Here is a 26,792-nt window from a genome sequence, read left to right on the forward strand (position 1 = left end):
CAGTCACCACCACCACCACCAGAACCACCACCAGAACCACCACCACCACCACCATCACTACCAGCTCTATTATCACCACCTCCACCATCATCACCGCTGCCAGTCACCACCACCACCACCACCACCACCAGAACCAGCACCACTCTCATCTCACATTACCCATCCAATTCTCTTGACAAATAAGAATTATCATATACTCCCTGAATGGAATGCTTTTAGCATCAAGGATGCCTTGGACTTCTAACCAAACCCAACGCCGTAGAATGTTATGGCGACCCGTGGTGATCCTTTTACTGTGTTTCTGAGGACATGAGTCTTCACGAGAAGAGACTTCTATCATTTCCCCTGAAGTGGCCGGTGCGTTCTGCCTGCCAGCCTTTCAGTGAGTGGTCCTGCATTCACACTCCTCCTCCAGGGCTCCTTTAGGGCTTCTAGGGTGTAGAAAGTTGAAGATCTGAACCCACCATGAAAGAGAGCTTTCTCTCTGAGTTCAAGGTCATCAGCCCCTGAGGTGGTTGCATGTGCTCTGACTGTTGCCATCTCCCACATCTGGGTCCCCCTGAGAGTCTCAGTCGTTTAAGGGAAGGCTGAGTTTGGAGGATGTGCCTGGTGTGTGGTGTGTCAGGGGTGTTGTTATACAACCGAGGGCCCTGGAAGCTTGTAAACCAGCCTGAGCTAATGTAACATGAAAAGGTTGGCTGCGTGGGCCTGCATCTAGAGGCACAACAGCCCCAGCCCTCCTGCAGGCTTCGCTGCGGGGGGCTCCGAGTGACGCACAGCCAACCGCACCCGCAGGCGTCCTCGGCCTCTGCAGCCCGGGGCTCTCCCTGGCCTTTGATCCAAAGTAGGGCGGGTGAGCCAGCACCTCCTGGCTTCTGAGCCTTCAGCCTCATGGGGTGCCTGGCTTTCCTGAGGGGAGTGATGTTGACAGAGAGCACAGAACCAACCCCCCAGCCACGTGGAACTGAGAAGTAGCCAGGCAGGTCGGCTGAGGGCAGGAAGCATCGCTGTTTAATGGTGAAGAACTCAAAACTCTGGAATTAGAGAAACTCTGGCGGAATGTTGCTCAGCCCTGGTAGCTACAAGGCCTTATCTGTGTGGGTTGGTACCAACTCAGGAGCTGATGGCGATTTAGTCACTGGTGCTCGAAATTGGCCCTGGTGGGAGTATGGACACCCCCAAACCCCAAGCCCCCACCCATTCCTGCCCAGCTGATTCCAGCCCATAGCGGCCCTGCAGGACAGAGCAGAGCTGTTCCATAGGATTTCCAACGTGGCAGACTGGACTGCCACATCTATCTTCCCAGGAAGGACCAGATGGGTTCGAACTGCCAGCCTTTGCAGGAGCGGCCAAATATTCTGACCACCATGCCAGCAGGGGTCGTGTTCACACCACCCTCAAAACCCTTATTCACTGCCCTTGAGTTGATTCTGACACCTAAACCTTTAAGGGAAGAGATTGCCTGTCTTTCTCCCCAGAGTGCCTGGTGGATTTGAACCACCGCCCTCTTGGTTAAGAGCCTGACACCTAACACATTACCCTAGTGGAAAGGGTGAATGCTACAACGCAGCTGTCCTGCCCACGCCTGGAGTCTGTGGAAGGTCCTTCAGCTCATCCCTGGGGAGACTCAGCACCCTTTTCTAGAGACTGGGTGGGGACAGCACCCAGCTCACCGTGCAGGGCGCTCTGAGCTTGGCTCTTTGCAGTGGCTACTTTGTGGAGGGCTCGCATGGACATCAGAGGAGGTTCAGCACCATCCCGGGTAGGAGGGATGGGGACTCAGGAGACAGAGGTCAGCTGGCAGACCCCCCGTGGGCCTCAGACTTGCACCTGGTGGGTCTGCCCCTCCTGACACCTGTGCTCACGGCACTGTGGCACCTGCCGCATCCAGGGGTCTTCACACCCCGGGTGGCCGGCTGTGAAGCCCGTGCTGGGGTCCGGTGGGTGGGGGGACAGTCTGTGGGACAGATAGTTCCTGGCCTCGTCCCGCCAGGGCTGTTACCTCAGCCTAAGAGTGGGGACATGCTGAACCTTGCTGACCACCCAGCGAGCCCAGGACTTGGTCTCTGTCCTGCTGTCACAGGTATGTCCTGGGGACAAAGCCTCTAGTTCAAGCCACAGGGACAGCAGTTGTGGGGACATCAGCTGTGTGGACACAAGCTGTGGAGGCGCTGGGATGTGGGAACATGAGGCTGTGAGGACACTAGGCTGTGGGGCTCCCCGGCTGGTGAGAGGCCTCCCTCACTGTCCCACATGCCAGCTGTGCAGCCAGGCTTTCGGCCTGAGACAGAGATCCCCGGAGAGGGGTGGGCACCGCATGGAGACCGCACTGCCCACAGAGCTCCATCCCAGGCTAAGTGTCTCCTGGTAGACTCTTCTGGTAAAGGGGTACAAGACCACATGCCTTGCCAAAAGAGGGGTCCTGGGCCAACTCCACATGGGAAGGAAAGGAGGTCCCTGTGTGGACGCTCATGCTGTGTGGGCCTGGTGGGCTCTCCAGGGGTCCCCTCTCACCACAGCCCGAGAGTCTGAGCCACAGAGAAGCTCACGGCTGACGGTGGCCCTACCCACCTTTGCGATGCTCATGTCCTTCTCTGTGCTCGTGGTGGCCACAGCCTGACCACTGCATTGTCTGCCCCACCCTCCTTATCCTTGAGGCCTCCCCGGGCTAGGGCATAGCAGGCAGGGGCCCTCTGGCTCAGGAAGCCAGGCCACAGCCCAGGAGTCCAGGCCACAGCCCCAGGAGTCCAGGCCACAGCCCCAGGAGGCCAGGCCACAGCCCAGGAGTCCAGGCCACAGCCCCAGGAAGCCAGGCCACAGCCCCAGGAAGCCAGGCCACAGCCCAGGAGGCCAGGCTACGGCCCCAGGAGGCCAGGCTACGGCCCCAGGAGGCCACGCCACAGCCCAGGTGGGCACACCACAGCCACAGGAGGCCAGTCCACAGCACCAGGAGGCCAGGCTACGGCCCCAGGAGGCCACACCACAGCCCAGGAAGCCAGGCCACAGCCCCAGGAGGTCAGGCCACAGGCCCAGGTGGCCACACTACAGCCACAGGAGGCCAGACCACAGCCCCAGGAGGCCAGGCCAGCACGCTAAAGCACAAAGCCAGCTCCAGCTTATGTTTGTGGAGATAACTGTGTTGGCTGATGTTTGTCCCAGAGCCTCCCTGCTGGACACAGGGTGCTGTGCCCACTCAGCCTTGTTGGCAGGGCCAGCTCTCACCTCCCTTCCCCCCAGCGTGGTCTTGTTCAAGGGCACCGTCTCCCTGGAGCGCTCTCTGGCACATGGAGAAAGTGCCCAGCACCCCCAGCCTGGGTAGAGGCCTTTCCAGGTTCCCTCGTGTGGTCTGCATCTCCATCCCTGGTCACGGTGGCTCTGTGATGACCAGGGGTCCTGTTTTGACCAGGGAACATTGCCCCTGATCTCAAAAATCCTCAAACTCTTTGCTGTTGAAATGAAAACAGCTCTTAGCTGACCCTTTAACAGGTGTCGAGGCTGTAAATGGCCGGGAGGAGGTTGTCCACCTTCTGCCCTCAGGGCCATGGGGGACAGAAAATGCCTGAGAGGCACCTTGGGGTCCTCCACTACGTCACCAGAGCTCCCTCGCTTCTGGTCTGAGGCCTTTCAGTTCCACGATCCCACCTACATCCAGCTCCCCCTTCACGATACAGCCCCCTTGAGGGAGGGGGCCCCCAACCACACCCTGTAAGGAGAGAAAAGTGCAAGGTGCTTGCTATTGGATGGGCACGTGGCTCTGGAACACTCCCCAGACTCCCCCCCGCCCCGAACAGCTGGGTCACCCGCCTGTTCACCTCCAAAGTCCTGCAAGTGGCTGGTCCCATGTGTGGGGCCTCGAGGGGAGCTGACCAGCCAGTCCTTGCCACCCCAAGCTGTCAAGGGACCGAGGGGAGGCCGTGGAGTGACCCGTCCATGTGAGATTCCGTTTCTCAGTGCCTTCCGTTGTCATGACTGAGCGTGAATGCAAATTAGCTGTCGTGGAGTGGCTAGCAGGTGCGCGGGTGAAGCGTTTCTCCTGTTTGGATGAGGCTGGCTCCGAGCTCAGCACCCCGCCTGGTGAAAGGCATCTTTGTTGGGGCTCCTGACTGTCACTGAACATTGATTGTGTTAGCTGGGGTTTTAAAATTTTTTATTGATATTTTAACGAAAGTTTACAGACAACTTGGATTTCCAGTCATTCATTGTTGCACCCTTTCCTCTCTACTCCCCACCCCCAGTTTGCTTTTCTCTTTAAAAAGATTCTTCCATTGTTGCACAGTTTCTTCCCTCTATCCTGCCCCCGCAGGTCCACTTTGCTACGCAGTCCTTATTCAGAACTGTTGTCACATAAATAATACCTAATCATATATTTCTTTTAGACAGTTCTTTCCTTCATTGATTTAAACGCAATGTTCATTATTTATCCCCTCTTTTTTTAGTTTCTCTCCAACCCCCGTGTCAGTCCTGTTTTACAATAGTGACACTATGCAGTATTTGTCCTTTTGTGACAGAGATATTTCACTCAGCATAATGTCCTCCAGGGTCACCCATTTCATATATTTTATTAATTCCTTGCTTTTCAGTGCTGCATAGTATTCAATTGTGTGAATATACCATAGCTTCTTTATCCATTTGTTTGTTGATGGGCACTTGGGTGGCTTCCAACTCTTTGCTATTGTGAACAAAGCCGTGATAAACATGGGTGTGCATATATCTGCTTTGGTGGCAGTTATGGTTTCTTTAAGGTATATTCCCAGTAGTGGAATTGCTGGGTCAAATGGAATTTCTGTTTCCAACTTTTTGAGAAAGCACCACACCGCCTTCCACAATGGTTGCACCATTTGACACTCCCACCAACAGTGAATAAAAGTTCCGGTTTCTCCACAACCTCGCCAGCATTTGTTGTTTGCTGCTCTGTTGAATTTTGCTATTCTTACTGGGGTGAGATGATATCTCATAGTTGTTTTGATTTGCATCTCTCTTAGAGCTAGGGATTTTGAACATTTCTTCATGTGTTTCTTTGGCATCTGAAGGTGTTCTTTGGTGAAGTGTCTATTCATATCCTGTGCCCACTTTGTGATTGGGTTGTTTTATCTTGTCGAGGTGCTGGAGTATTCTATAAATTCTAGGTATGAGTCCCTTACCAGACATGTCATTACCAAATATTTTCTCCCAGTGTGTGGCTTCCCTTTTTACCCTGTTGGAGAAGTTTTTGGATTTGCATGACTGTCACTTTTGAGAATTTGAGCAGCTCAGACAGATGCTAGCTCAGTGCCCACACCTGTCCCCGAGGTTCCAGAACCAGCGCTAGGCGGCCAACGGGGTCACGGGTCTGGTGAGTGACCCCATGCCAGAGAAAAGCCCCTCTGCATAGCCACTGCCTAGGGAGCTATGCCAGGCGGTCCCTCAGCTCCAGGCAGCCAGCAGGGAGCTTCTTCCTCCTGGGTGCCCCCTCCTCTCAACATCCCCTGAGCTGACAGGATCCACCCCACCCCCCACCCACCCCCCCGCCCTGAGCCTTCCCCAGGACACGCCCAAGGGCTAGGGGTGTGAGGTCGTATGAATCCCACCTACTCCATGGCTGCCTTGGGCCACTTTGTGCTTAGAAGACCTGAGCCCAGGCACCGTGTCCCCTTCTGCTTCACCAGAACGATCCCAGAAAGGCTACTGAACTGTCCTCCTGGGAGAACAGGTGGGCTGGCCTGAGCCCCAGGTCAGCTCACAAGTGTAGTGACAGCTGTGACTGTCCTGGTAAGTAGCACTGGGCCCTGCCCAGTGGCCCATCCACATCTGAGTTGTGGCTTTGTCCCTCAGGTCCGGGCCATGAGGCTGTCCTTTGTGGGTGAGCTCGGCTGGGAGCTGCATGTCCCCAGGGCGGACTGTGTGCCGGTTTACAGGGCCGTCATGGCTGCGGGTGCAAAACATGGCCTCGTCAACGCGGGCTACCGGGCCATCGACTCCCTGAGCATCGAGAAAGGTGTGTGGGGGCCCAGTGGGGGTGTGAGGGGCTTTGCCAGCCATACCCAGTTAGGACACATGCCCCCTTCCTTTCATGGCCTGTTTCCTGAAACCCTCCTGCTGCTGTGCCCAGGGCACCAGGGACCCAGAGGGAGACTGGCGTTCCTTGTTCCTGTTCATGCAAGGGCTTGGGGTGAATTTGGGGCACGTAAGGTTCAGCAAGATGGGCCCTAGGCAGGAACCCAGTGGAAGAGGCTGAAACCCTACACACATTCCCACGAGGACCGTACCGCCTAGGACACATGAAGTCCAGGAGGAGGGGGTCCCATGCTCACTTGGAGGAGATGTGAGCAGTGGAGCCTGAGCCCCAGCGGGGTGCTTCCTCACCCCAGGGTGAGCGGGTGGCCTTGTGGCAGCGCAGGGCTGTTCTGGAGCAGGGAACCTTCCAGAATGGAGAAAGCCTGTTCTCTCCTGCACGAGTTGCCCACGTCCCAGGAGCAATGCTGGGTGGGGTTTTGAGCCAGATGTGGTGGGCAGGCAGTGCCCACGGCGACCTCTGCTGGCATTGATGACCCTCCCTGTCCCCAGGCTACCGGCACTGGCATGCAGACTTGCGTCCAGACGACAGCCCCCTGGAAGCGGGCCTGGCCTTCACCTGCAAGCTCAGGTCCAACGTGCCCTTCCTGGGCCGAGAGGCGCTGGAGCAGCAGCGGGCCTCAGGCCTTCGCCGCCGGCTACTGTGCTTCACGGTGGACGAGTGAGTGTGGGCAGGGAGGGGGCTGACCTCAGCTGGGCCTCCCTCCCAGATGCCCACAGTGATAAGGAAATGGGCCGGAACCACAGCCTGCCACCAGGAGAGGAGGGGCTCCAGCGGGGTCGGGGGGCAGAGGTCAAGCTCAGGGCCTCCAGGGATGGTGATCTCAACCTCACATTTGAAGCAGGAAGAGTCCAGGACCGAATGGGCCTGGCTGGTCACTGTGTGTGGACCTCCCTTTGTGTCATGGCTAAAACACCGCCCTGTGAGGGGGCTGGTGACAGATGACACCCAGAGTGGGGGTGAAGAGAGCCCCATGGGGACTGTGGGCAGTGGGGCGCCCCTGAGCAGAAGGTGGTGCCCTAGTCCGAGGTGGAACCAGAATGGCAGGGCCGACAGGAGTCTCGGGCTCTGCTGGGAGCTGACCGCCTCCGATGCCATCGCTTCTCCCAGATCCTGAGCTCATGACAAAGGGGGGCATCGAGGAGAGGTGGGCAGGGCTCTGGGGTCTCAGTGCTCTCTCCACCCAGGAAAGTGCCCATGTTCGGCCTGGAGGCCATCTGGAGAAATGGCCAGGTGGTGGGCCACGTCCGCAGAGCTGACTTTGGCTTTGCCATCGACAAGACCGTTGCCTACGGCTACATTCGGGACCCGAGTGGCAGCCCGGTGAGTGGGTCTGGGAGGAGGGAGACTCCGCTGAGTGGGTCTTGTGCCCAGACTTCCTGGGCAGTCACTGGGGAAGCACCAGGCATTGCTTGATCAGAAAGAGGCCCAGGGCCAGCGTGGCTCCTTCTGAGCCTGGAGCCTGGATAGTCCTTTGTTCTGGGGAGAAAGACCCCACTTGCCTCCTCTCCTCACTCTTCTTCACTGGACACACAGCCGCTTCAATCCTGGGGGGCTATGTACCACCAACTCCATATACCTGAAGGGAGCCAGGTCCTGGGGTAGAGGCCAGAGTTCCACCTTGGCAGAGCCATCCCCGGCTGGAGAGCAGACATTCTGGGACCTCAGCAGAACACAAGGCTGCTCCCGGGGGCACACTGCACCCTTGTCTTACCTTTCAGTGTCAGGGAGCAGAGGCCTCTTAAGGAGCAAAACTTCCCTTGCCTCATGCCTGTCTGCAGACCTTGAGACCAGGCCGCCGTGGAGGGAGCAGTCAGAGTTGGGGGTATCATGTACTTCTGGTACATTCTGAGAACCTTCCACACAGCCCCTGAGCCCCGCCTTCCTGGGCTGGAGGACAAGAAGGGGCTGACTCACTCCAGGCTGTTTCTGGAAGCTTTACCCAGGCCCCCCTCCCTCCACACAGGAAGAGCTTGCAGGCCCGAGGGGAAGGGGATGCAGCCTCACCCCTGGGAAGCATCTCCTGAAGGAGCCCAGTTAGGGGGACAGGGGGTGGGGTGGGGTGGGGGCTGAGTCATGCAGAGCTTGGGGTCAGGCACTGGCACCCCTCCCCAGCCTCTGGGCTCTGCCCTTTACTTGTCTGTGATCTTAGACAAGGACCTTCCTCCCCCAGCCTCAGTCTCCCCCTCTGTGAGATGGACAGAGCCCCGCACCTGCTCCTGAGACTGGGGACCCGCTGTCAGAGTGAGGGCACAACAATTGTGGGAAGGATGGACCAGGCTGGGGTCTCTGCAGGAGGTCTGGGGGCTGCAGGGTAGCGGGGAAGAGGCCTGGAGGTGCCTGAGGAAGGAGAGGGGGAAAGGAGCCTGGCCTGGGCTTCTCTGATACCACCTACGTGCCCTCCTGTCCACCTGACTGTTCTGCTGGACACGTCCACCCTGAGGCTGCAGCCCTTGGGGAAGAACTGAGGAGAGGGAGCTGCAGCTGAAGCCTCCAGGGCCCCGGGGAGTGGCAGACCAACCTTGAAGCCCCCACCCCAGGGGCCTTCTACATGCTGTACACCTGTCTGCCTCCTGCCAGGCCCCCAGGTCCTGCTGCCGGTACTCGGGCCTGGGACGCTGCGCATCTCAACAAATGGCTTTTCATGGTTAACAGCACTGCCTGCAGCACACCAAGGCCTTCCGCCTTATTTTAGAGGGGCCATGGAGCCCTTCTTGGAAGCAGGAGTGGCATCCACTTCCTAAACCACACGCCTCCGGACACCCTGTGAACTTTGATAGATGTCGATAGTTGTAGAGGGGCTTCAGGCCTTTTGTTCACAGGGTCACTATGAGTCATGCTCGACTCGAAGGCCAACAACAACAATGCAGCCCTTCAGGTGGGACGACGTGGCTCTGTCTTACAGATGGGAAAACTGAGGCACAGTGAGGTTGTAGATCACAACCAAGACCCTCTCGTCATGCTGCCTGGTGAGGACCCCGTTCTTTAGGGCCATAGCCCTGGGAGGTCGGTGACTTGCCTCGGGGAGAGGGAGCTGTTGGGAGCCAGGCCGTGGTTTCCACAGTTCCGGTTCCTCCCTGATGCTGTGAGACAGAACCTCCTTTAAGCTCCCAAAGAGAGGTCAGGAAGGTGGCCTATGTGTTCAGAGAAAGATCCCTACGGAGAGGCTGCATGAGCCTGTCCCTCACCCCACAGTCCCCAGTTCCGGGGCGCTGAACGTATGTCTGAGTCACACCACCGTCAGCAAGAGGGGGTGCGTGCTGCTGCCTAGCTGACTGACTCACGCAGCCTCTTGTGTCAGGTGGACCTGGGCCTGGAGGTTCTCAGCGGCTTCCGAGGCACGCTGGGGGACTTGGGCAGCCAGGTGTCTTCCCTAGACGCACGCTCCGGGGACCCTCAGAGGATGGGCTTGTAAATGAGACACGTGCTGAAGATGGGGGTGTGGTGGGCAGCAGGGGCAGCCAGCAGCAGGGACAATCAGAGTGTGGACCTCGAGGTCCTGAGGTCTGAGTAGGGTGTCCCTGAGTGCCCAGGAGACCGTGACTTTGGGCACTGCCCGTATGCCGGCGGGGAGCCCAGTGCTCTTGGTCCTGCATACATGGCTCAGAGGTGCAGCCAGAAGCTCCCACCGAAATTCCACCCCGCATGCTTCAGAGCAGAGACCCAGACCTCCAGTGGCCATGCAGGGGGACAGGTGGCCTTGTTATAGGGACGACACAAGTGTCCTCTCATGTGGGCTGTGCCAGCTGGAAGCAGTACCCCTCCCTGCCTGACAGTCTGCCTGGTTAGCTGCTTGGAGGGGCGGCTCCAGCCCCCCCCAGAGGGAGGATGCAGAGGCCACGCCTCCAGAGAGCCCGTCCAGCCCCACTGGCCTAAAGGCCTGTGCCTCGCATAGGTCAGGCCCTCTGGGCTCCAGGGCGGAGCTGTTCCGGGGACCCAAGCTCTGTGCTAGGTTCAATGGGGCTGTCCTGCCCCCTTCCGGGATTGTCCTGAAACCCAGGGCTCCCAGGAGAAGTGTTGTCTAGAAAGACAGTCTTCCGGCCACAGGCTCGCCTGTGGTGGCCCTGTGCTCACACCAGCCCCGAGGCAAAGGGTCACCACACCAACCCCCTAATTCAGAGCAGCACATTGTTGCAATGAGGGTTGAGAACCTGCTGGAGGGCCAAGTGGGTTTAAGCCCAGCCAGGGGACCGAGTGACCGCTGTGTCTCTCACAGGTGTCCCTGGACTTTATGAAGAGTGGGGACTACACCCTGGAGAGGATGGGAGTGACTTACGCTGCACAGGCACACATGAAGTCGCCCTTTGACCCTGACAACAAGAGGGTCAAGGGCATCTACTGACCAGCTCACAGCAGTGGTGACCGCCGCTCCAGAGGCCAGCGGCTCACGGGGCCACTTGATTGAAAACTCGTCCTGTGACACCCCTGAATCTGGAGACAGATGGAGACGGGAAGGGTAACCACAGTGTGGTCAGTCGTGGCCCATCCCCCCTGAGGCGGTCCTGGTGGGGCCTGACCTGAGCTGCTTCCTGTGCGGCTGAGTAAACTCCTGGCAGGTCCAGCAGAGCTGGGTCAGCGATTGAGTCTCACTCTCTGTGTGGAGCGTGGCTGTTCTCAGCAGTAACTGGGGTCTGTGGGATCCAGCGCAGTCCCGGGGTTGGTGGCCAGCCTCTGGGCCAGTGCACAATTCTGTACGGAAGGGTCTGAGGAAGCCCCTTGCCCACCCTGCCCCACCCCAGCCTTCTAGATTCAGCAGAAATCTCTCAGGTGTCTGGACACAGGTCTCACCGCACCCCCACCTGTGCACTGTCAGCCTTCTTTCCATCTGGATGCTGCCCCGGCCTCACTCCTGGTTCCACCTGATCCCCTCTTGCCTCCCACCTGCTCTCCCATCTGGCCTCTACCACCCCCATCCCCCTTCCCTACACATGGCCAGAGAGGCTTGGCCCAGAGAGCTCTGGTGGCTTCATGGTGAGGACTTGCACGGCCAACCACAAGACACAGGGTTCAAATCCACCGGCTGTCCCGTGGGAGAAGGATGGACACTCTCCTCCCATGTGGCTTGCAGCCTCTGAAAACACACTTGAGGGTCAGCGGTGAGTCAGTCCTGACTGGGTGGCACAGAACAGCTGTGATGCAGGCCCAGGGAGCCCTGGTGGCCGGGGGCGGCCGGGGCGGCCGGTGGTTCCTTGGCAGAGCGATGCATAGTCTCCACCCAGTGAACCCGCTGCAGGGTCACCTGTGCGATGGTTCTAACTCCGCAGCAGTGAGAATGCAGGCCTTGCCCCTCCCATGCCCCGGGAGCTCCGAGTCCGCAAGGCCGCTGTGACCTCCACTCCCCACCACCACTCGCTCTGCTGGGCAGCACTGGCCTCCTCACTCATCAGACAGGTCAGGCGCGTTCTGACCTCAGGGCCTTTGCATGTCTGTCCTTTGCAAAAGGCCGTGTCTTAGGTGTCCAAGGGCTTGCGTCCTTCCTCTGGGGTCTCGCTGACCTGTGTTCTCAGGGAGCCGTCTGGTAATCTGGGCACCAGCATCCCTTTCCCCCAGCCTGCTGGCCCTCCGCTCCACACTCGTCACCCCCTGCCACTCCGTGTGTCTGCCCCTGGCATGGATGCCCCTGAGGGCAGCGGGGCCCAGTGCACGACCACACTCGGAAACCGGCAGAATGAAGCAGAGGAGGCAGGAAGGGCAGGCACCCAGGGGACAGCTGTGGTGTCCACCATCCAGAGCCCACGAATGGGCCTCAGGTACCCAGAGACCTCGATCTGCACCCAAATGTGTGGTCCTCCAAGGTGCTCCAGTCCACTGAGGCTCCAAGCTCCTCCTCGGGGGTCCACTGACTGGTATTCTGGTTTGGGACTCTTGAACGATGAGTCTCGTACCAAGAGCTGCCTAGCAGATGGGGGCCTCTGCGTGAGGGAGTGTGTGCGGCATGGAGGGTGTGTGAGTGTGTGTTTGTGTGTGCAGCATGGAGGGTGTGTGTGTGCGTGCGCACACGTGTGCGGCATGGAGGCGTGTGTGTGCGCGTGTGTGTGTGCATGCGCACGCGTGTGCGGCATGGAGGCGTGTGTGTGAGTGTGTGTGCATGCGCACGCGTGTGCGGCATGGAGGCGTGTGTGTGCGGCATGGAGGCGTGTGTGTGAGTGTGTGTGTGCACGCGTGTGCAGCATGGAGGCGTGTGTGTGAGTGTGTGTGCATGCGCACGCGTGTGCGGCATGGAGGCGTGTGTGTGAGTGTGTGTGCATGCGCACGTGTGTGCGGCATGGAGGCGTGTGTGTGAGTGTGTGTGTGTGCGTGCGGCCTCAGGCTGACTGCTCTGCAGTCACTTGACGGATAAGCACTGCGCACCGGAGGCCTGAGCACTGTCCTGGGGCCGGGTCTGAGCACAGCATTGGACTCACTGGGTCCCCTTCGCACAACAAGCTGTGTTTTCTACTGCAGCAGGGTAGAGAAGAAGGGGGCCAGGCACCCCAGCGTTGAATTCCCCATCTACATGAACACGGAGGAGCAGCAGCTGGGGGCTTTCTGGGCACCTGACTCCAAGTCTCTTGTCAAGGGGGGTGTTTTAGACAATGGTAGGTTATTTCAGACTGAGGAGAACCTTCTGGTAGCTGGAGGCACCGTTCCCAACCACGAGGGCAGGTCCTGTCCAGGCCCACACCCGCAAGGAGCCAGGCCTGTGAGGGGCTCCCCAGCACCATGCTGAGCTGTGTGCTTGTCTGTGGGGCCAGGTCCCCCACCCCCTGTTGGACCTGCATGGCCCACATGTTCTGAGGCTGCTGACAAGGGCACAGTATCCACATGCGACAGTCACGTGTCTGCGGTGTGCGAGAGTGACCGAGACGCTGCAGGCCAGTTCATTTAATTCACTCACACAGGTCACAGGGACATGGGGACAGGGCTACACAGTGGACAGTGTGCTGACTACTCAGGCAGACACACCGGTGCCAGCGGGGGCCTGCAGCCTGGGAAACACCTAGGCACCCCACCACCACTGACCCCTGTGAATGCACCTTGGGGAGCTCAGCTGGATGTGTGCCACCCCGTAAGCCCCACTGGGGTTGGGGGACCCTGTGCTCAGGGGGATAAAGGGACAAAGGCCCAGAGCTGCACAGCAGGGGATCGCCTGCCTCAGGGAAGTGGACAAGCCCCACACCATGGTCACCAGCCTGAACAGAGCACCCCCATCCTATCTCAGCCACAGAGGACCCCTCATGCCTCCATGTGATGACATAAACACCCACATTGTGGAGCCGGAGGTGTGAACTCCCTTGGGTGTCCACCTCTCTCCTGGGTCGTGGCTGTAACTAAGGTCCCAGCTTCAGCTTCCCCACCTGCCAGTGGGAACAGGAGCAGCAAGGGGGTCAGGGTCCTGGGGGCTCAGGGAGGGACCTTAGAAAAACACCTCGCACGACAGTGCCAGCTCCTAACTGTCCTTCCCTGTGACTGTCCTCACCCAGGGCAGCACCTGAGGCCACCTGGGGGTTGGAGGGGGGTGGGGGCCCAGTGGGTTGCCCTCACCTGCCTCAGTCAGAGCTTCTGTCTCTGGCAAGCAGGTTTGGATGGTTGCTGTGGGTGGCAGACGGCTGTGGGCTAGTGTGGTTCTCGACCCCCAGGGTCCCCTGAGCTGGCATTCTGAGACCTCAGAAAGACTCTCTGAGTGTTTGAAGAACAAGACAGAGTCTGTGGGAAAGGCTGGGTTGGGGTGGGGTGTGAGGTCAGGCGTGCTTCCCCCGTGTGGCCTTCCTCTCGCTCCCCTCTGGGCTAGCCAGGGTCCTCTCTGATCCTCAAACCACACCTGGTCAGAGGAAGGAAAGGGTCTCCATGGCTGCCCTGCCTGCCCCCAAGGACCACAGGACGTGGACTTTGCTCCTGTCACTCGGCCGTCCCCGCCACCCCGGGGACCTGGCATTTCACTGCGACCTCACGGTGATTTAAGGCGCCCAGGCAGGCGGCCTCCTCCTTGTCCTCAGCAGACCAAGCACTGGGCAGCCGGGCGAGGGGAACAGAGGCAGCACTTCCTGGATCACCTCCTCTAGAAACCATCCAAGAGACAGTATCCACGGGCACCAACCCGTCCACCACGGGGGAGTGGCCAGTTCCCAGAGGGCTGAGGGGCTGAGGGCACCTTCTGCCTGGGAGGGGTGGTCACCAAGAAAATCCCGTCCACAACCTCACACACGTAATCCGTCTGACAGATGAGGAGATGAGACAGCTGAGGGTCGGGGGTGAGGCAGCCTGTCCATGTCCCTCTTCATTCAGTGGCTGAGGCAGTTGTGGCGCTGAGCCCCGAGAAGCACCTCGTGCCACACCATGAGGATGGCCACTACAGAGAGGCACCGTGTCCCCACAGAGCTGGTGCCGGTCCCCCAGGCCCTCTGGCGACACCTCTCCACTGCCGATCACTGCTGTTAGGGCTTCCTTTTGGGTGGGCGAAAATATCTATTTACTCCCAACAGAGCAATTTCCCCCGCAGCTCTCTAACTAGCTAAATGCCTCGTCCTGCCTCTGGGGGCCAGACGCCCACCACAAGGAGGAGCTGCCCTGCCCGGCGGTGTCTCATTAACGCTCACATCCTGTGTGCCCCACACAGACCACCGCACACAGAAGGGGGACCCTGGCCGTGGGGCAGCTGGCCCTGTGAGGGACAGGGAGGGCAGCCAGGACCGGAGTGCAGAGTGCTCCCGGGATCGCAGGCGCTGGGCAATGTCGGGGTATTCTCGTGCTGCATCAGTAGGAACAAGAGTGCGGTCATCTGGTGCTGGGCAGGTCAGCAGGGAGCCCCAAATCATGCAGGGGTGCCGAGGACAGGGAGAGGGCTAGGCGTGGCCATGTCTGTGGCTGGCCTCCTTCCTCTCCATTGCAGGGTCTTCACAGAGGGCGGGGTGAGCAGAAGGCAGTGTGAGGGTACATGGGGAGCTGACCCCAGCTTAGCCTTTGCCGCCACCGAGGTTGACCACGGTGGGGCCGCTGGGGCTGCGGGCTTGGCTGGCTGGGCACCGCGGGGCAGGCTCTTCCAGAGTGGACGTTACTTCCGGGAGTGGCTGTCGGTCCCACTCACCCTGCGAGGGAGCAGAAACTGAGGTCAAGGCTGGACCGGTGTGACCCCTCCCAAAGTGGCTCCTCCTTCCGGGTCTCCAAGCATGGAAGTGTCCCCGGCCCAGAGGCCCAGGCATTCTCTGGTGCCCTCTGACCCCCAAATCCCCGCCCCCCCATACCCTCTGTCTGAATGTAGCCTCCAGACACAGATTCTGCTTCCGGCCCCCCTGACAGAAAACAGGACCTCAGACCACTGAGCGTCGCCCTCAGAGGTGGGACCGTGACACCCAGCAACTCATCCGCCTCCCAAATTTCCGGGAAACGCTTCCCTGACCTCTGGACGCAGATCCTCTGAATTCCGCCTGACATCCTCTCCTGACCGGCGGCTCCCTGAGCAGCGAGGGTCTCTAAATCCCACCGGACTCAGGAGGCTTGTCCGCGTCTCAGGCCTGGGCGCCCCGCCTTCCTCAGCACCCCTCCCCTGTAGCTTATTTTTAAATCTTGGAGGAGGCTGCCTGGCACCCTGTGCACCTCACAGACTCCCAGGGAGGGTCACAGTGGTGTCGGTCCGTGAGGTTGTCTGTACGGCTGTCCCCTTCTGACCCTTCCCTTAGCTGCTTCTGTTTCCTTGCAGGCAGGGTGTCACTCACACAGGGTCTTTGTGGGGCCTCACAGAAGGGGGGCTGCCCTCCATCTCACAGGCCTCAGCAGGCCTGACCCAGCCATGCAGCCACACCACACCAGATGGACACACACAAAGGAGGGCACACCTGGGGCTGAGCAGAGCTGGGGTGGCACACTTGGGGTGGTTCACTTGGAGGTGAGCATATTCAGGGGCAGCTGCGGTGGCACAACTGGAATGAGCCCACCTTTGTGGCACAACTGAGGCACACACACCTGCATGGCACACCTGGGGTAAGCACACCTGCGTGGCACACCTGGGGATGAGCACAACCTGTGTGGCACACCTGGGAAGCACAACTGTGTGGCACACCTGGGGATGAGCACACCTGGGAAGCACACCTGTGTGGCACACCTGGGGTAAGCACACCTGCATGGCATGCCTGGGGATGAGCCCACCTGTGTGGCACACCTAGGCTAAGCAATTCTGCGTGGCACACCTGCGTGGCACACCTGGGAAGCACACCTGTGTGGTACACCTGGGCAGCATACCTGGAAGCGCACGGCGGAAGACTTATTGCAGTGCATGGCGATGGGCACGAAGCCATACAAGGCCTTGAGCATGTCGCGGTTGAAGGAGTTCCAGGGCACAGAGACAAACTGCTGTGAGACAGAGGTCTGTGGGCAAGTGCAGACATCCTCGCTGTTGAACCTGCAGGGAGAAGGCACAGTACTGGCCGGGGTGCAGATCCCTCCCTGCACTGCACGTGGGATGGGGTCACCAGAGTGACTCCTTGCTGTCCCTCTGGACTCCGTGGACCCCTTGTGCCCCCCACCTCCCGGAGAGGGAGAAGGCATACTCGTTGACCAGGCGGAAGTACTTCTGCAGGAAGCCAGGGTCCACCGCGCTCTTGCACAGCTCTAACTGCGTCTGGGGGTAGTAGTGCACGTAGTTGACACACATCTCCTCCAAGATCCCAAAGCCACCCTGTAGGATGGGACACATCAGCCGCTGGCAAGCTTGGGGGCCTTTTGCCAGCCAGCCCTGCCCGATGCACCACAGGGCTGTATTACTACTTCCGCCCAGTCATGCCAGTGCCCAGAGGACCTCATCACTGCCCTGGCAGTGCCCACTCCACAGATGGCAGGCTACTCCGTCACCGGTTTGTCATAGTGTCCATTTTACTGATCCAGAAACTGAGCCCCAGCAAGGCCCAGTGGCACAGCCTGACTTGCAGATCTCTGGGGAGCTGCCCTCCTGCCCTCCAGACAGAGCTTGAGGCCCAGAATCCCAGGGGGACCCGTCATCCTGAAACTGAGCTATGGGAAGAACGGAGGTGTCGAAGAGCCTGTGGCCTGAGAGTGCGGGTGAGAGGTGTTAGGACAGGCACCTGAGCGAACCCCACATGGGCTTTGCGTGGGAGGCATCTGAGGAAAGCTGGAGAGGAAGAGGAGAAGGAAGGACAAGCAGAGTTTGGGGGAGGTGGGGTGCAGGGAGCAGAGGGTCACCAGGGTGACCTGAGGCCACCTGACCACAGGCTTCCTAAGTCACATCTGAAGCCCACCCCCAGTCCCCGGTGCACAGTCACTCTGTGGGTCTGGTCACACTGCCCACAGGGCTGGGTCCTGGGGCCTCTCAGGCCTGATCTACCAGTGACGCCTGCGGTGAGAAGACCTGCGGGGAGGTGGCCTGCAGTGACTGGCCTGCGGGGAGGTGGCCTGTGGGGAGGTGGCCTGTGGTGAGGTGGGCTGCGAGGGACCGACTCCTCACTGCCCGCTCTGAACTCTGAGCACTCCGTTTGCCCCCTCCCCCTCCCAGAAAGGAGTGTGTCTGAAGCACTGGCCTGAAAGAGCAAGGTGAGAGGCTCCCAGTCCTGGAGTCTCTGTGGGTCCTCAGGGGTTATGCTTAGCTGGGGCATCTGGAGCCCTGGTGGCGTGGTGGTTAGAGCTCAGCTGTTAGCAAAGGTTGCGAGTTTGAACCCAGTGCGATGTGGCAGTCTGTGATGTCAAGCTGCCAGCCTGGGGCCCCGAGCAGGGACTGACCAGATGGCCAGCGTTGGTGGGAACATGGGAGTGAAGAAGGGCATTTGCTACTTTATGGCAGAACAAAGAAGCTGTAAGAGGCCCGCTTCTGTCCTGCCCTTCCCCTACGGAGGTCCTGGGAGGTCAGGCCCCGGCCTGTGTCCCTTTCAGAGGGGGAGGCACCGTGACCAGATGTCTGGCTCTGGCTCAGCGGGTGGCATGAAGTGGACATTCCCTCTGCCCTGAGAGGCCCAGGGGACAGGCTTTTAGGCTTTTATTGTGGCCCTATCGCCTCCTGCCTGGCATGAGTTTCGGACCCTGCACTGATCCTCTGCTCAGACATCAAAGGGCCCCAGGAAGCTCTGCCCTTAGACCCTCCCCTTGGGAAGGAGAGAGCATTTCAAAGGACACTGTCTCCAGGAGCAGATGGCTTAGTTATCACACAGCAGGAGCTCGGGGGACCTGCCAGTCCAGAGCTCAGCACTCCCTCGTTATCTCCCTAGGAAGGGGGAGGGCAGGGCTTCCCTGGCACCGTGAGAGGCCTTGCCCTAGGGCTGGGGCCTGGGGCTGAGAAGTGGTAGCAGGCCCTCAGCCCCAGCCTGGGAAAGAGGTCACCCAGGGATGGAAATAAAGCCCTGGCCTGGGGGGGTCTGCCTGGACACATCACAGTTCACTGTTGGCTGGGGTCTTGGCAATTCCTCTTCTCCCAGACCTCAGTGAACTCATACACAGAAGAGGCGCTATGTGGTCCCGACAGGACCCCCTCGCCTCCTCGCTCACCCCGTGGTGAGCTCTCTGCTGAAAGACACTGTACCACCCCAACATTCCCAGCCCTGCGGGATGGGGTGAGGCTGTGACTCTGCGTTTGTGGCTTCAGGAAACGGGTCAGAGCCAAGTGGTGGACTTACCACGGTGGCCCGCGTCCTCTCCTCTGTGTTGTACGTGCAGGAGGTGATGAGCACATCGCCCTGGGGGCCAAGCATCAGAGAGACCGTGAGTACCTGCCCCCTTGTGCCAACAGTCAGAGTGGAACTGAGGGGGCCATGACGGGGTGCGACTGCCAGGTACATCCCAGCGCGGTCTCTCAGTGGGTCCTGCCCCCAAGATGAACACAACCTCACATCGCTGGGGGTCACAAGGTAGCCCGTGGGGAAGTCTGGGCCTGCAGGGACCTTCCTTGTCTTGCTTTGCTGTCTCCCTGCCCCAGACTCCCATCCCATGGCATTCTCAGTGGGGGTGGGGGGTGCACTCACTGGGTAAACGGACACCACTTTCTTCAACATGCGGATCTCCTGGTGCCAAGAAAGAGGGGGCAAGAAGCAGTGGGGGTCTCAGAGAAGAACCCCTCCCCACCACCTGGCCCAGCCTCTTAGGCAAAGGTGCTCTGTGCTCAGGAACTGGACAAGAGCAAAGACCAGGTCCAGAGCCACCCTGGCCCGTACCCCTCCCCCGTCCACCTCCAGGTGGGGGAGTCCACCACGTCCCCTCACCAGAAACCCAGAGGGGTAGGCTGCCCCATGGCCTCCCACACGTGTCCTGACCACCCTACCTGGAAATGTGGGCTGTAGTGAGTGTCTCTGTTCACCACCTCCACCTCGTGGCCATCCCGGGCCAGCACCGTGACCACCTTCCTGCCTGTCAGGTGCGTGTGCAGCTGGGAGGCGAAGATGTGGATCCCGGAGGGGGGCAGTGCCTGCCGGGGAGATGGGGTCAGCCCCGAACCATGGCATTCTCCCGTCTCTCTGCCTCAGAACCAACTTCCAGCTGACCCTCCACTGGGTCTCAAGGCCGTAAGTCACAAGGGGTGAGAGCTCCCATCTTCCTGGCCCAGCTGCTGGGGCTGCAAACCCCCAGTGAAGCACCAGACCCTACACACTATGCACGGGTGGTGTAGTCACTGGGCGTCTGGCCACTAGCCTGAATACCAGCAGTTCAAATCCACCAGACACTTCGCAGGAAGAAACTAGGCAATCCTGCCTCCAGAAGATTAACGCCACGTGGGTGTTACATCAGTTCCCAGTGGCCCTAAGGGACCTCTTCACCCCACTGAGAGGCTGCAGGTTCAAGCCACTGGCCTCTCAGTTTGCAGCCAAGCCCTCTAGCCACTGCCTCACTAAGACTTAACAAAGATTCCAGCCTTGGGCAGCAGCCCGGGTTAACTGGGGCTCCATGTTTGCACGTTGTCATTGTTATTGTCGTAATGTGCTCTTCAGTCAGTTCCAATGTAGAGCAACTGAGTACAGGGAAATGAAGCCTCTCCCGTCCTGCGTCATCCTCCAACCGCTGTGAGCCCGGGCCCTTTGCTGCAGCTGCTGCGTCAACCAGCCTCGTACGGGTCCTCCTCTTTCTCACTGACCCTCTAGAAGAAGCCTGATGACCTTCTCCAAGGACTGTCCTTTTCTGAGAAACTGTCAAAGCGTCTCAGTCTCACCACCTGCCTTAGAAGGAGCACCCTGGCTGCACTTCCTCCGGGAGAGACTTGCTGGCTATTTTTTTTTCTTTTCTTTTTTCCTCCATTCTTAGGGCTGTTGTACATAAGGTCGCTATGAGTCGCAAGCAACTCGACGGCACATAACAACAACAACAACAATATACCCTAAGAATATGAGAAATGAGACACACACTGAGATTTGTACACCAACGTTCATAGCAGCATTATTCACCATCGCAAGATCGTGGAAACAGCCCAAATGTCAAACCACAAACAAATGGATTGAGAAATTATGGTACATTCACACGACAGAATACTACGCAGCATACGGGAGCAATAACTTTGTAAATTATGACCTAACTTGGGAGGGACTGGAGAGCATTATGCTGAGTGAACTGACTCAGTCCCACAAGGACCGATATTGTATAAAACCATTATTGTAGAAGGAGTATGAGGATCCAGGAGGGGTGGGAGAGGCTGGAAGCAGAGGGATGTGGATGTGCAGGAGGAAAGAGAGGATTAATCATCGGGATGTACAGTTTGATGGGGGGGGGGAATGAGTGAAATGGAAAGAATTTGTTCAAATTTGTATTTGAATTTTGTAAGTAAATTAGTAGAAAAATAAATTTTAGAAAAGTAAGTAACTTACACAGAAGTTGTTAGGTCGATAACGTCATACTCTTTTCTAAAGTTTTAGCTACCCATTGCACCAACACTTACTAAACAGACATGTCAGGTTTGAAAGACTTCATTTTACACCCGAAATTTCCCCACATATATGAGCCCACTTGTGAGTCCCTACAGCTACTGTGGAAGCTATCCAGCAGCTGCTCCAAGGGCGGGCAGTGACTGCTGGAGGGTCTGCAATGACAGACAACAGTAACTTCGATCTACTGGCCCGTTTATCAATTTCTGAGCCTTATTGCTTTAAATGCTGTTGTTGTTAGGTGTCATTGAGTCGAGAATGACTCATAGCAACCCTATGAACAAAAGATCTGAACCCCGTCCTGTCCTGCGCCATCCTCACACTTCCGGACACACAAGAGCCCATGGCAGCAGTCACCGTGTCAGTCCACCTGGTTGAGGGTCTTCCTCTCCTTTGCTGACCCTCCACCCTTCCCAGCATCATGTCCTTCTCCAAGGAACAGCCCCTCCTAGCAACATGTCCAAAGTACGTGAGGTGAAGCCTCATCATTCTTGCCTCCAAAGAGCACTTGGCTGCACCCTCTCCAAGACATATCTGTTCCTTCTCTTGGCCCTCCAGACTTGCTGGTTCTTGTGCTTATATTTGCTTGTCTGCACACAACTTAAATAATCCAGACAGTTTACAAACACACACGTGGACAGTGCAGCAGGTCTGGAGAGCTCTGTGCGTGACCCTATCCTACAGGACACTGCAGGTGGGCATATGACACGATGCACTTTCCACTAGCCGTTGGGCTGCATTCTCTAGAGCTTCCTCACCCCACACTGTGGATGGGCTGTTAACACAGGAGAAAGCTTTGCAGAAGGCACAGCAGACATGGAAGAACAGCTCTCAACAAGAGAGATGCACAACTCAACAGCAGAAGTGCGGGGGATGTAAGGAGACACTCACAGGTATGACCATCCAACATGCAAGGGGTCCGTGGGACTCTCCCCGCCTCTGCACCATTTCCCTGTAACCCTAAAATTGCTCTCATGAACAAAGCCTGCTTGAAAAACAAAACCAAACGCAAATGCGTAGTGCCAGGAAGGGCTGATATTTGGGAACTTTAGAAGTGGGAGCATGGCCAGCACCCAGGGAAGGAGAAGCCAAGAAATCTAAAGTCACATGGCACTGGGAAATCTGCTGTACAGACCCCTTATACAGCTAAAGAGCAAGGATGTCACCTCAAGCACTAAGGGGTATCTGACCCAAGTCGTAGTCTTTTCTGTCAGGTCAAGTGTGTGAAGAGGGAAGACTGAAGAATGGATGTGTTTCACTTTGATATTTGCAAGGGTGGCAGGAGGATCTGCTTGGAAGCCTGGATGGGGAGGCTTTGATTCACGCACTCTGAACATGCCATCAGGAGAGGCTGGCCCCTGGGGAAGGACGCTGTGCTTGGTAAAAGGGTCAGGGAGGCCGAGGAAGCCGCTCAGTGAGATGGCTCAACAGCCGTGAGGACAGGGCCAGGCAGGTGACCGCGGTCAGCCAGAGGCAGGCGGCCATCCCCCGGAGGAGGTGGGTGGGGAGGTGGTCTCGAGAACACAGAGGAAGAAGGTCAAGTGTGAAGCAGCAGAGGTCGAGGGGCGAGCAAAGCCCCTGCTCCGTGCAGAAGGTGGGGTGACCCCTGGGAGCAGGGTGTGCTGGGGGACGCGCTCGTGGGGCCCACTCACCAGCTGGGTGCACTTGTCCGTGCAGTAGCCAGTGAGCACGAAGGCGGACTCGCGCGGCGGGATGGCCATCACGGGCGTGTACACCAGGCCCAGCTCCATGATGCCTGCATTGTAGCGCCGCAGGGAGGCCGTGTAGTGCAGGCGGACGCCGGAGGAGTCACGGCGGCCTGTGGGGAGACGTGAAAGTGGACGCAGGCCCCACGGGAGCCCCGCCACATCGCCACCGTCAGCAGCAGACCTGCCCCACCTGCTGCCCACACCTGCCTTCGTCACGATCCTGCTGGAGATGGGGGCAGGGGACTGGGGGGGCCCAGACTATGGTCCTGGCCTCTGTTCACGAGGCCGCCAGGAGTGAGCGGACACCAGAGCAGCTTAACTGTCAGTTCCCCAGCATCCATCTCTGTGCCTACCTCTCTCTGCTGTCAGTTTGCCCACCTATCTTCTCATCGCTCTAGGTGTCAACTTCCGTCCATCTGTCCCTGTCCCCATCCCTGTGTACCTGTCCATCTCCTACCTCTCTTCTACTTCTCCAGCTACTGTGGGGCCACGATGCAGAATCTCCTCCCACCTGGTTTACAGCCTCTGGAGCCCCAGAGGGTCAGCTGTGAGTCGGTTCTGACCCAATGACTGTGAGTTATGGGTCACTGTCTACTTGTCTGTCAGTCTGTCCATGGGCCATCTATCATCTTCCTGTCTGTCTGCACACATCCCAATCTATCATTGGTCACTCCCAGCTGTGCTCTGGATCCAAGGTCAGTGTGGTGAGAGCTCTGGGCCCTGCGAGCGTCCCCTTAGCTGTGTGACTGCAGATGTCCCTGACCCCGACCAGAAACACCCTGTTTGTGATGTCCTGAGCACAATGGTGGCCTCTGGTGTATCTACAGGACTGGAGAGAGCTAGCCTGGCCTCTGGACCTGTCTGGGGGCAAGACCTTTAGAACAGCACAAAGCTGGCCCCTCTGAATCACAGGGCAGCTGGGAAGCAATGGGAGATTCGTGAGGGCTGGAATTCCCACGGACAAGCCCTCTGTAAAGATTTCATGAGAAGTCTATAAAATGTGGGTGTGCAAATGGGATCGCGTGGCCCTGGGAGGAGCTGGGGCAGGCACGCGGCTAGAGGTCAGAGGTCAGGGGCTGGGGCCACAAGGGTCCTTGTCTCTGCACTGTTCTGTTTCCTCCACGTCCTGCAGGAGTGTGTCTGCCCTGGTTCATTGAACAGAGAGAGGAGAGAGGAGAGAGGTGAGAGGAGAGAAGAGAGAGGAGAGAGGTGAGAGGGAGGGAGGGCAGGCCAGAACCACCCTCCCGTGCGGAGCCCGTCACACACCCACTGGACATTCAGCTTAGTGACAATCGCCGCCCATTTTACAGACACGGACACGAAGGTTCAGGTGCAGTCCTGAAGACCTCGTGGTTAGCACCTCGCTCCTGGGAGTGGCCCAGCTGGGGCTTGGCCCTGGCTGACCAGGACCTGGGATGGTGCTGCCGCCTCGTCCCTTTGTTTTGAGGTAACCAAGAAACCCCATCTCGCCTCCTACTTTCCTCCCTCCCTCCCTCTCATCTTCCCCTTCGACTCTCAAACTCAGCAGCCCTTGTCTCCAGGCTGATTACTTCAGAGGATAATAATAAAGGAGGAGATGCAATTGGCTAAGATTCGGACGGGGATTAAATAGAGAAATAATCACCGCAGCTCAGTATTTATAGATGAGCAGCCCATCCCAAGACTTGTGAAGTGACAGGCACGTCCTTATATTTGGAGAAGGGTCCATAAATACAGCTAGAACATCAGGAGGCGACAGGCTTCCCCGACGCTTAAGGGTTTTTCAAAAATCCATTTGCTTTCAGGTTTTAAATGAGCAGTAAATCCCGTCTCATGCTGCAGCCTGGCTGACTCCCCTCTCTGCGCAGGCCGGAGATAACTCCACTGTAGCTCACAGCATCGCTCACACAGTCACGAAAAAATGTCTAGTGACAGTAGTGGGGCTCCTGCCCGTGCCCGCCTTGTGCTGGGCATGCGACTTTCCCCAGCCTCCCCACAGCTGACAGGACTGTGGAAGCGGGCCTGGGGCCAGGACACCGGGTATGCAGTGACGGGCCCGTGGGCTGACACCCAGCATGAGCAATTTCTTACCTATCCTGCTATTTCTGCCTCTCACTTAAAAAAAGATGAGAAGTCATGTGACTATATGATCGAAGATGTTGGTGCAAAAGAAGAATGAACTGTTTCCACTTGGGGATGCAGTGGCACCTGACATGACCATTCTTAAAGACTGGCTGGGGTTGATGCAGCTTCAGGCACAGGGTGATCCAGCAGCCCTCTCGCTGCCTGCTCCCCTTGTGATCCCCCAGAGCTGACTTCTGTCAGTTTCTGAGCATGCTCTCTGCTTTCTTGCCCCAGCTCTCTGCCAAGCACACCACTTTCACCGGGCTCATCACAAAATCTTCACCAGAAGACTTGTCCTTGTAACTAGTACAAGCTCTTCGTGCTGTTTGGAGTCCCATCATGGACAACATCACTTCTTTTCCTTCATTTTAAATAATACCTGTGCAACAGAGCCACTGCGTGTGGTCGCTCCTCCACACATCACACTTGGCTTACGACCCCCTCTGGCGGCCTTCATCCCCCACACTTGCTCTGTGTGTGTGTGTGCACGCACGTGCGCACACTTGTGCCTAAGTCTTCTCGCTCTTCTAGAAGTTCTCGGGGGCACAGATATGTCTGAGCCTGGGGCAGGCCACAGCCCTGAGCCCCCAGGAAACAAAAGGACTTGGTGTGCATTTCCTGAGGGGGCAGCACCAGGCAGATGCCAGTGGCTCTAGCCTCTGGGGTGTCCCAAGGTGGCCTGGACAGTGTGGACCTCATTTGACGCTTTAACACCACACCAGGAAGGACCTGTGCCCGGGCAAAGGACCCTGGCCTCAGTGCCCAAGCCTCCAGCTAAGCGGACATGGGCAGGCCACTCCCCCTTCCAGGTCTCAGGTTTGCGTGCTAAGTGGGGAGGGGTGTCTGTTACAGGACCACTGTGAGGGGTCGAGTGTGCTGAGTTCTAATGCTTCTCCACACCCAGCACTAGATGAAGGAGCGCCCCTCCTTGCAGCATCCACAGCAGACATCGCTAATCAATCACAGTGCTGTATCTCCCTGCTGCCCAGACAACAAGGCCCTCCACCGATGGCCTTCAGAGGAGTCCCCTGAACAAGCCATCCTCCCATGTGTACATGTGGACAGAAGACCATCCCACCCGCCATCCCCACACATCCACGCGTGGACAGGAGACCATGGACATGCTCACGCCAGCATAGTCACTCTGGTATCACTTGCTTTCAGAAGCACTAGGAACACTCAGCCTGATGGACCAGAGCCTGCCCTTAACCAAGGATTGCTGGAGCCAGGGTTGCCCGTGGGCCAGCACGGGAACACTAATGAGGGTGTTAGGGGGTCCAGGCAGGGCCACCATCAACTGGAAGGCCAATTTCCTGCTGGGTCCCCTGGTCTCGTCCAGCCTCTTTGGGGAGGGCAGAGCCAGACACAAGAGGATGCTGGTGGCTCACCCATCCTAGGGAGCGGTTGGAGCAAAGGCATGACCCCTAGCCTGGGTGGTCCGCACAATGAGACTTCCAGGGGAACTGGATGGGGGGGCTCCATCCCAACCAGAGCCTCTCAGCAGCCCTGGACTCCTGACTTAAAGTAACAAAACCGCGGTCAGCAGTGGATGCTTGCTCCCATCAGGTCTGTGGGACACGCCCAGCCAGAGGATGTTCGTTCCTGGTGAGCCCGTGGGACAGAGTAGAGTTGACCCTGCAAGACTTTGAGGACTGTGATCTTTATGGAGATGGACAGCCTCATCTCTCTCCTGCAGGGTGGTTGTGAGTTCAAGCCCTCAGCGTTCCGTTAACAACTAAGCACTGTAACCATTGTGCCACCAGGGCCCAGATAAAGCCTACACTGGGCCTGTTGTCAGGAGAGGCCATTTCTCGGGAGAAGCTATCATGCTTGGAGAGGGAGGGACCACAAAAGAGAAGGGACCTCAATGAGATGGACTGACACAGTGATGGTGGCAATGCAACCAAACGTGGCAGAGGAGAGGGTGGCACTGACAGGTCTGGCCTCAGAGGTGAGGAGGGCACCGACAGGACAGGCCTCAGAGGTGAGGAGGGCACTGACAGGACAGGCCTCAGAGGTGAAGAGGGCACTGACAGGACAGGCCCCAGAGGTGAGGAGGGCACAGGTCAGGCCTCAGAGGTGAGGAGGGCACTGACAGGACAGGCC

At 58.3% G+C, this 26,792-nt stretch overlaps 2 protein-coding genes across 2 annotated transcripts in view; one reads left to right on the top strand and one right to left on the bottom strand.

Annotated features, from left to right (window-relative positions):
• The window catches only part of SARDH (sarcosine dehydrogenase), a 52,805-nt gene extending 42,411 nt beyond the window's left edge, over positions 1 to 10,394 (top strand). Inside the window, exons 17-20 of the mRNA XM_006900556.1 lie at positions 5,812 to 5,974; positions 6,544 to 6,712; positions 7,240 to 7,375; positions 10,269 to 10,394. Of these exons, the coding sequence (XP_006900618.1) occupies positions 5,812 to 5,974; positions 6,544 to 6,712; positions 7,240 to 7,375; positions 10,269 to 10,394 (594 nt within the window). The remainder of the gene's footprint in view (positions 1 to 5,811; positions 5,975 to 6,543; positions 6,713 to 7,239; positions 7,376 to 10,268) is intronic.
• A 4,591-nt stretch (positions 10,395 to 14,985) lies between these two features.
• The window catches only part of DBH (dopamine beta-hydroxylase (dopamine beta-monooxygenase)), a 21,547-nt gene continuing 9,740 nt past the window's right edge, over positions 14,986 to 26,792 (bottom strand). Inside the window, exons 6-12 of the mRNA XM_006900557.1 lie at positions 22,527 to 22,693; positions 19,287 to 19,430; positions 18,991 to 19,029; positions 18,646 to 18,705; positions 16,576 to 16,703; positions 16,268 to 16,427; positions 14,986 to 15,117 (exon numbers count right to left, since the gene is read on the bottom strand). Coding sequence (XP_006900619.1) covers positions 14,986 to 15,117; positions 16,268 to 16,427; positions 16,576 to 16,703; positions 18,646 to 18,705; positions 18,991 to 19,029; positions 19,287 to 19,430; positions 22,527 to 22,693 — 830 coding nt within the window. The remainder of the gene's footprint in view (positions 15,118 to 16,267; positions 16,428 to 16,575; positions 16,704 to 18,645; positions 18,706 to 18,990; positions 19,030 to 19,286; positions 19,431 to 22,526; positions 22,694 to 26,792) is intronic.

Source organism: Elephantulus edwardii, unplaced genomic scaffold, assembly GCF_000299155.1.
Source record: "Elephantulus edwardii isolate Elephantulus edwardi_28Jun2011 unplaced genomic scaffold, EleEdw1.0 scaffold00289, whole genome shotgun sequence".
Lineage (NCBI taxonomy): Eukaryota > Metazoa > Chordata > Mammalia > Macroscelidea > Macroscelididae > Elephantulus > Elephantulus edwardii.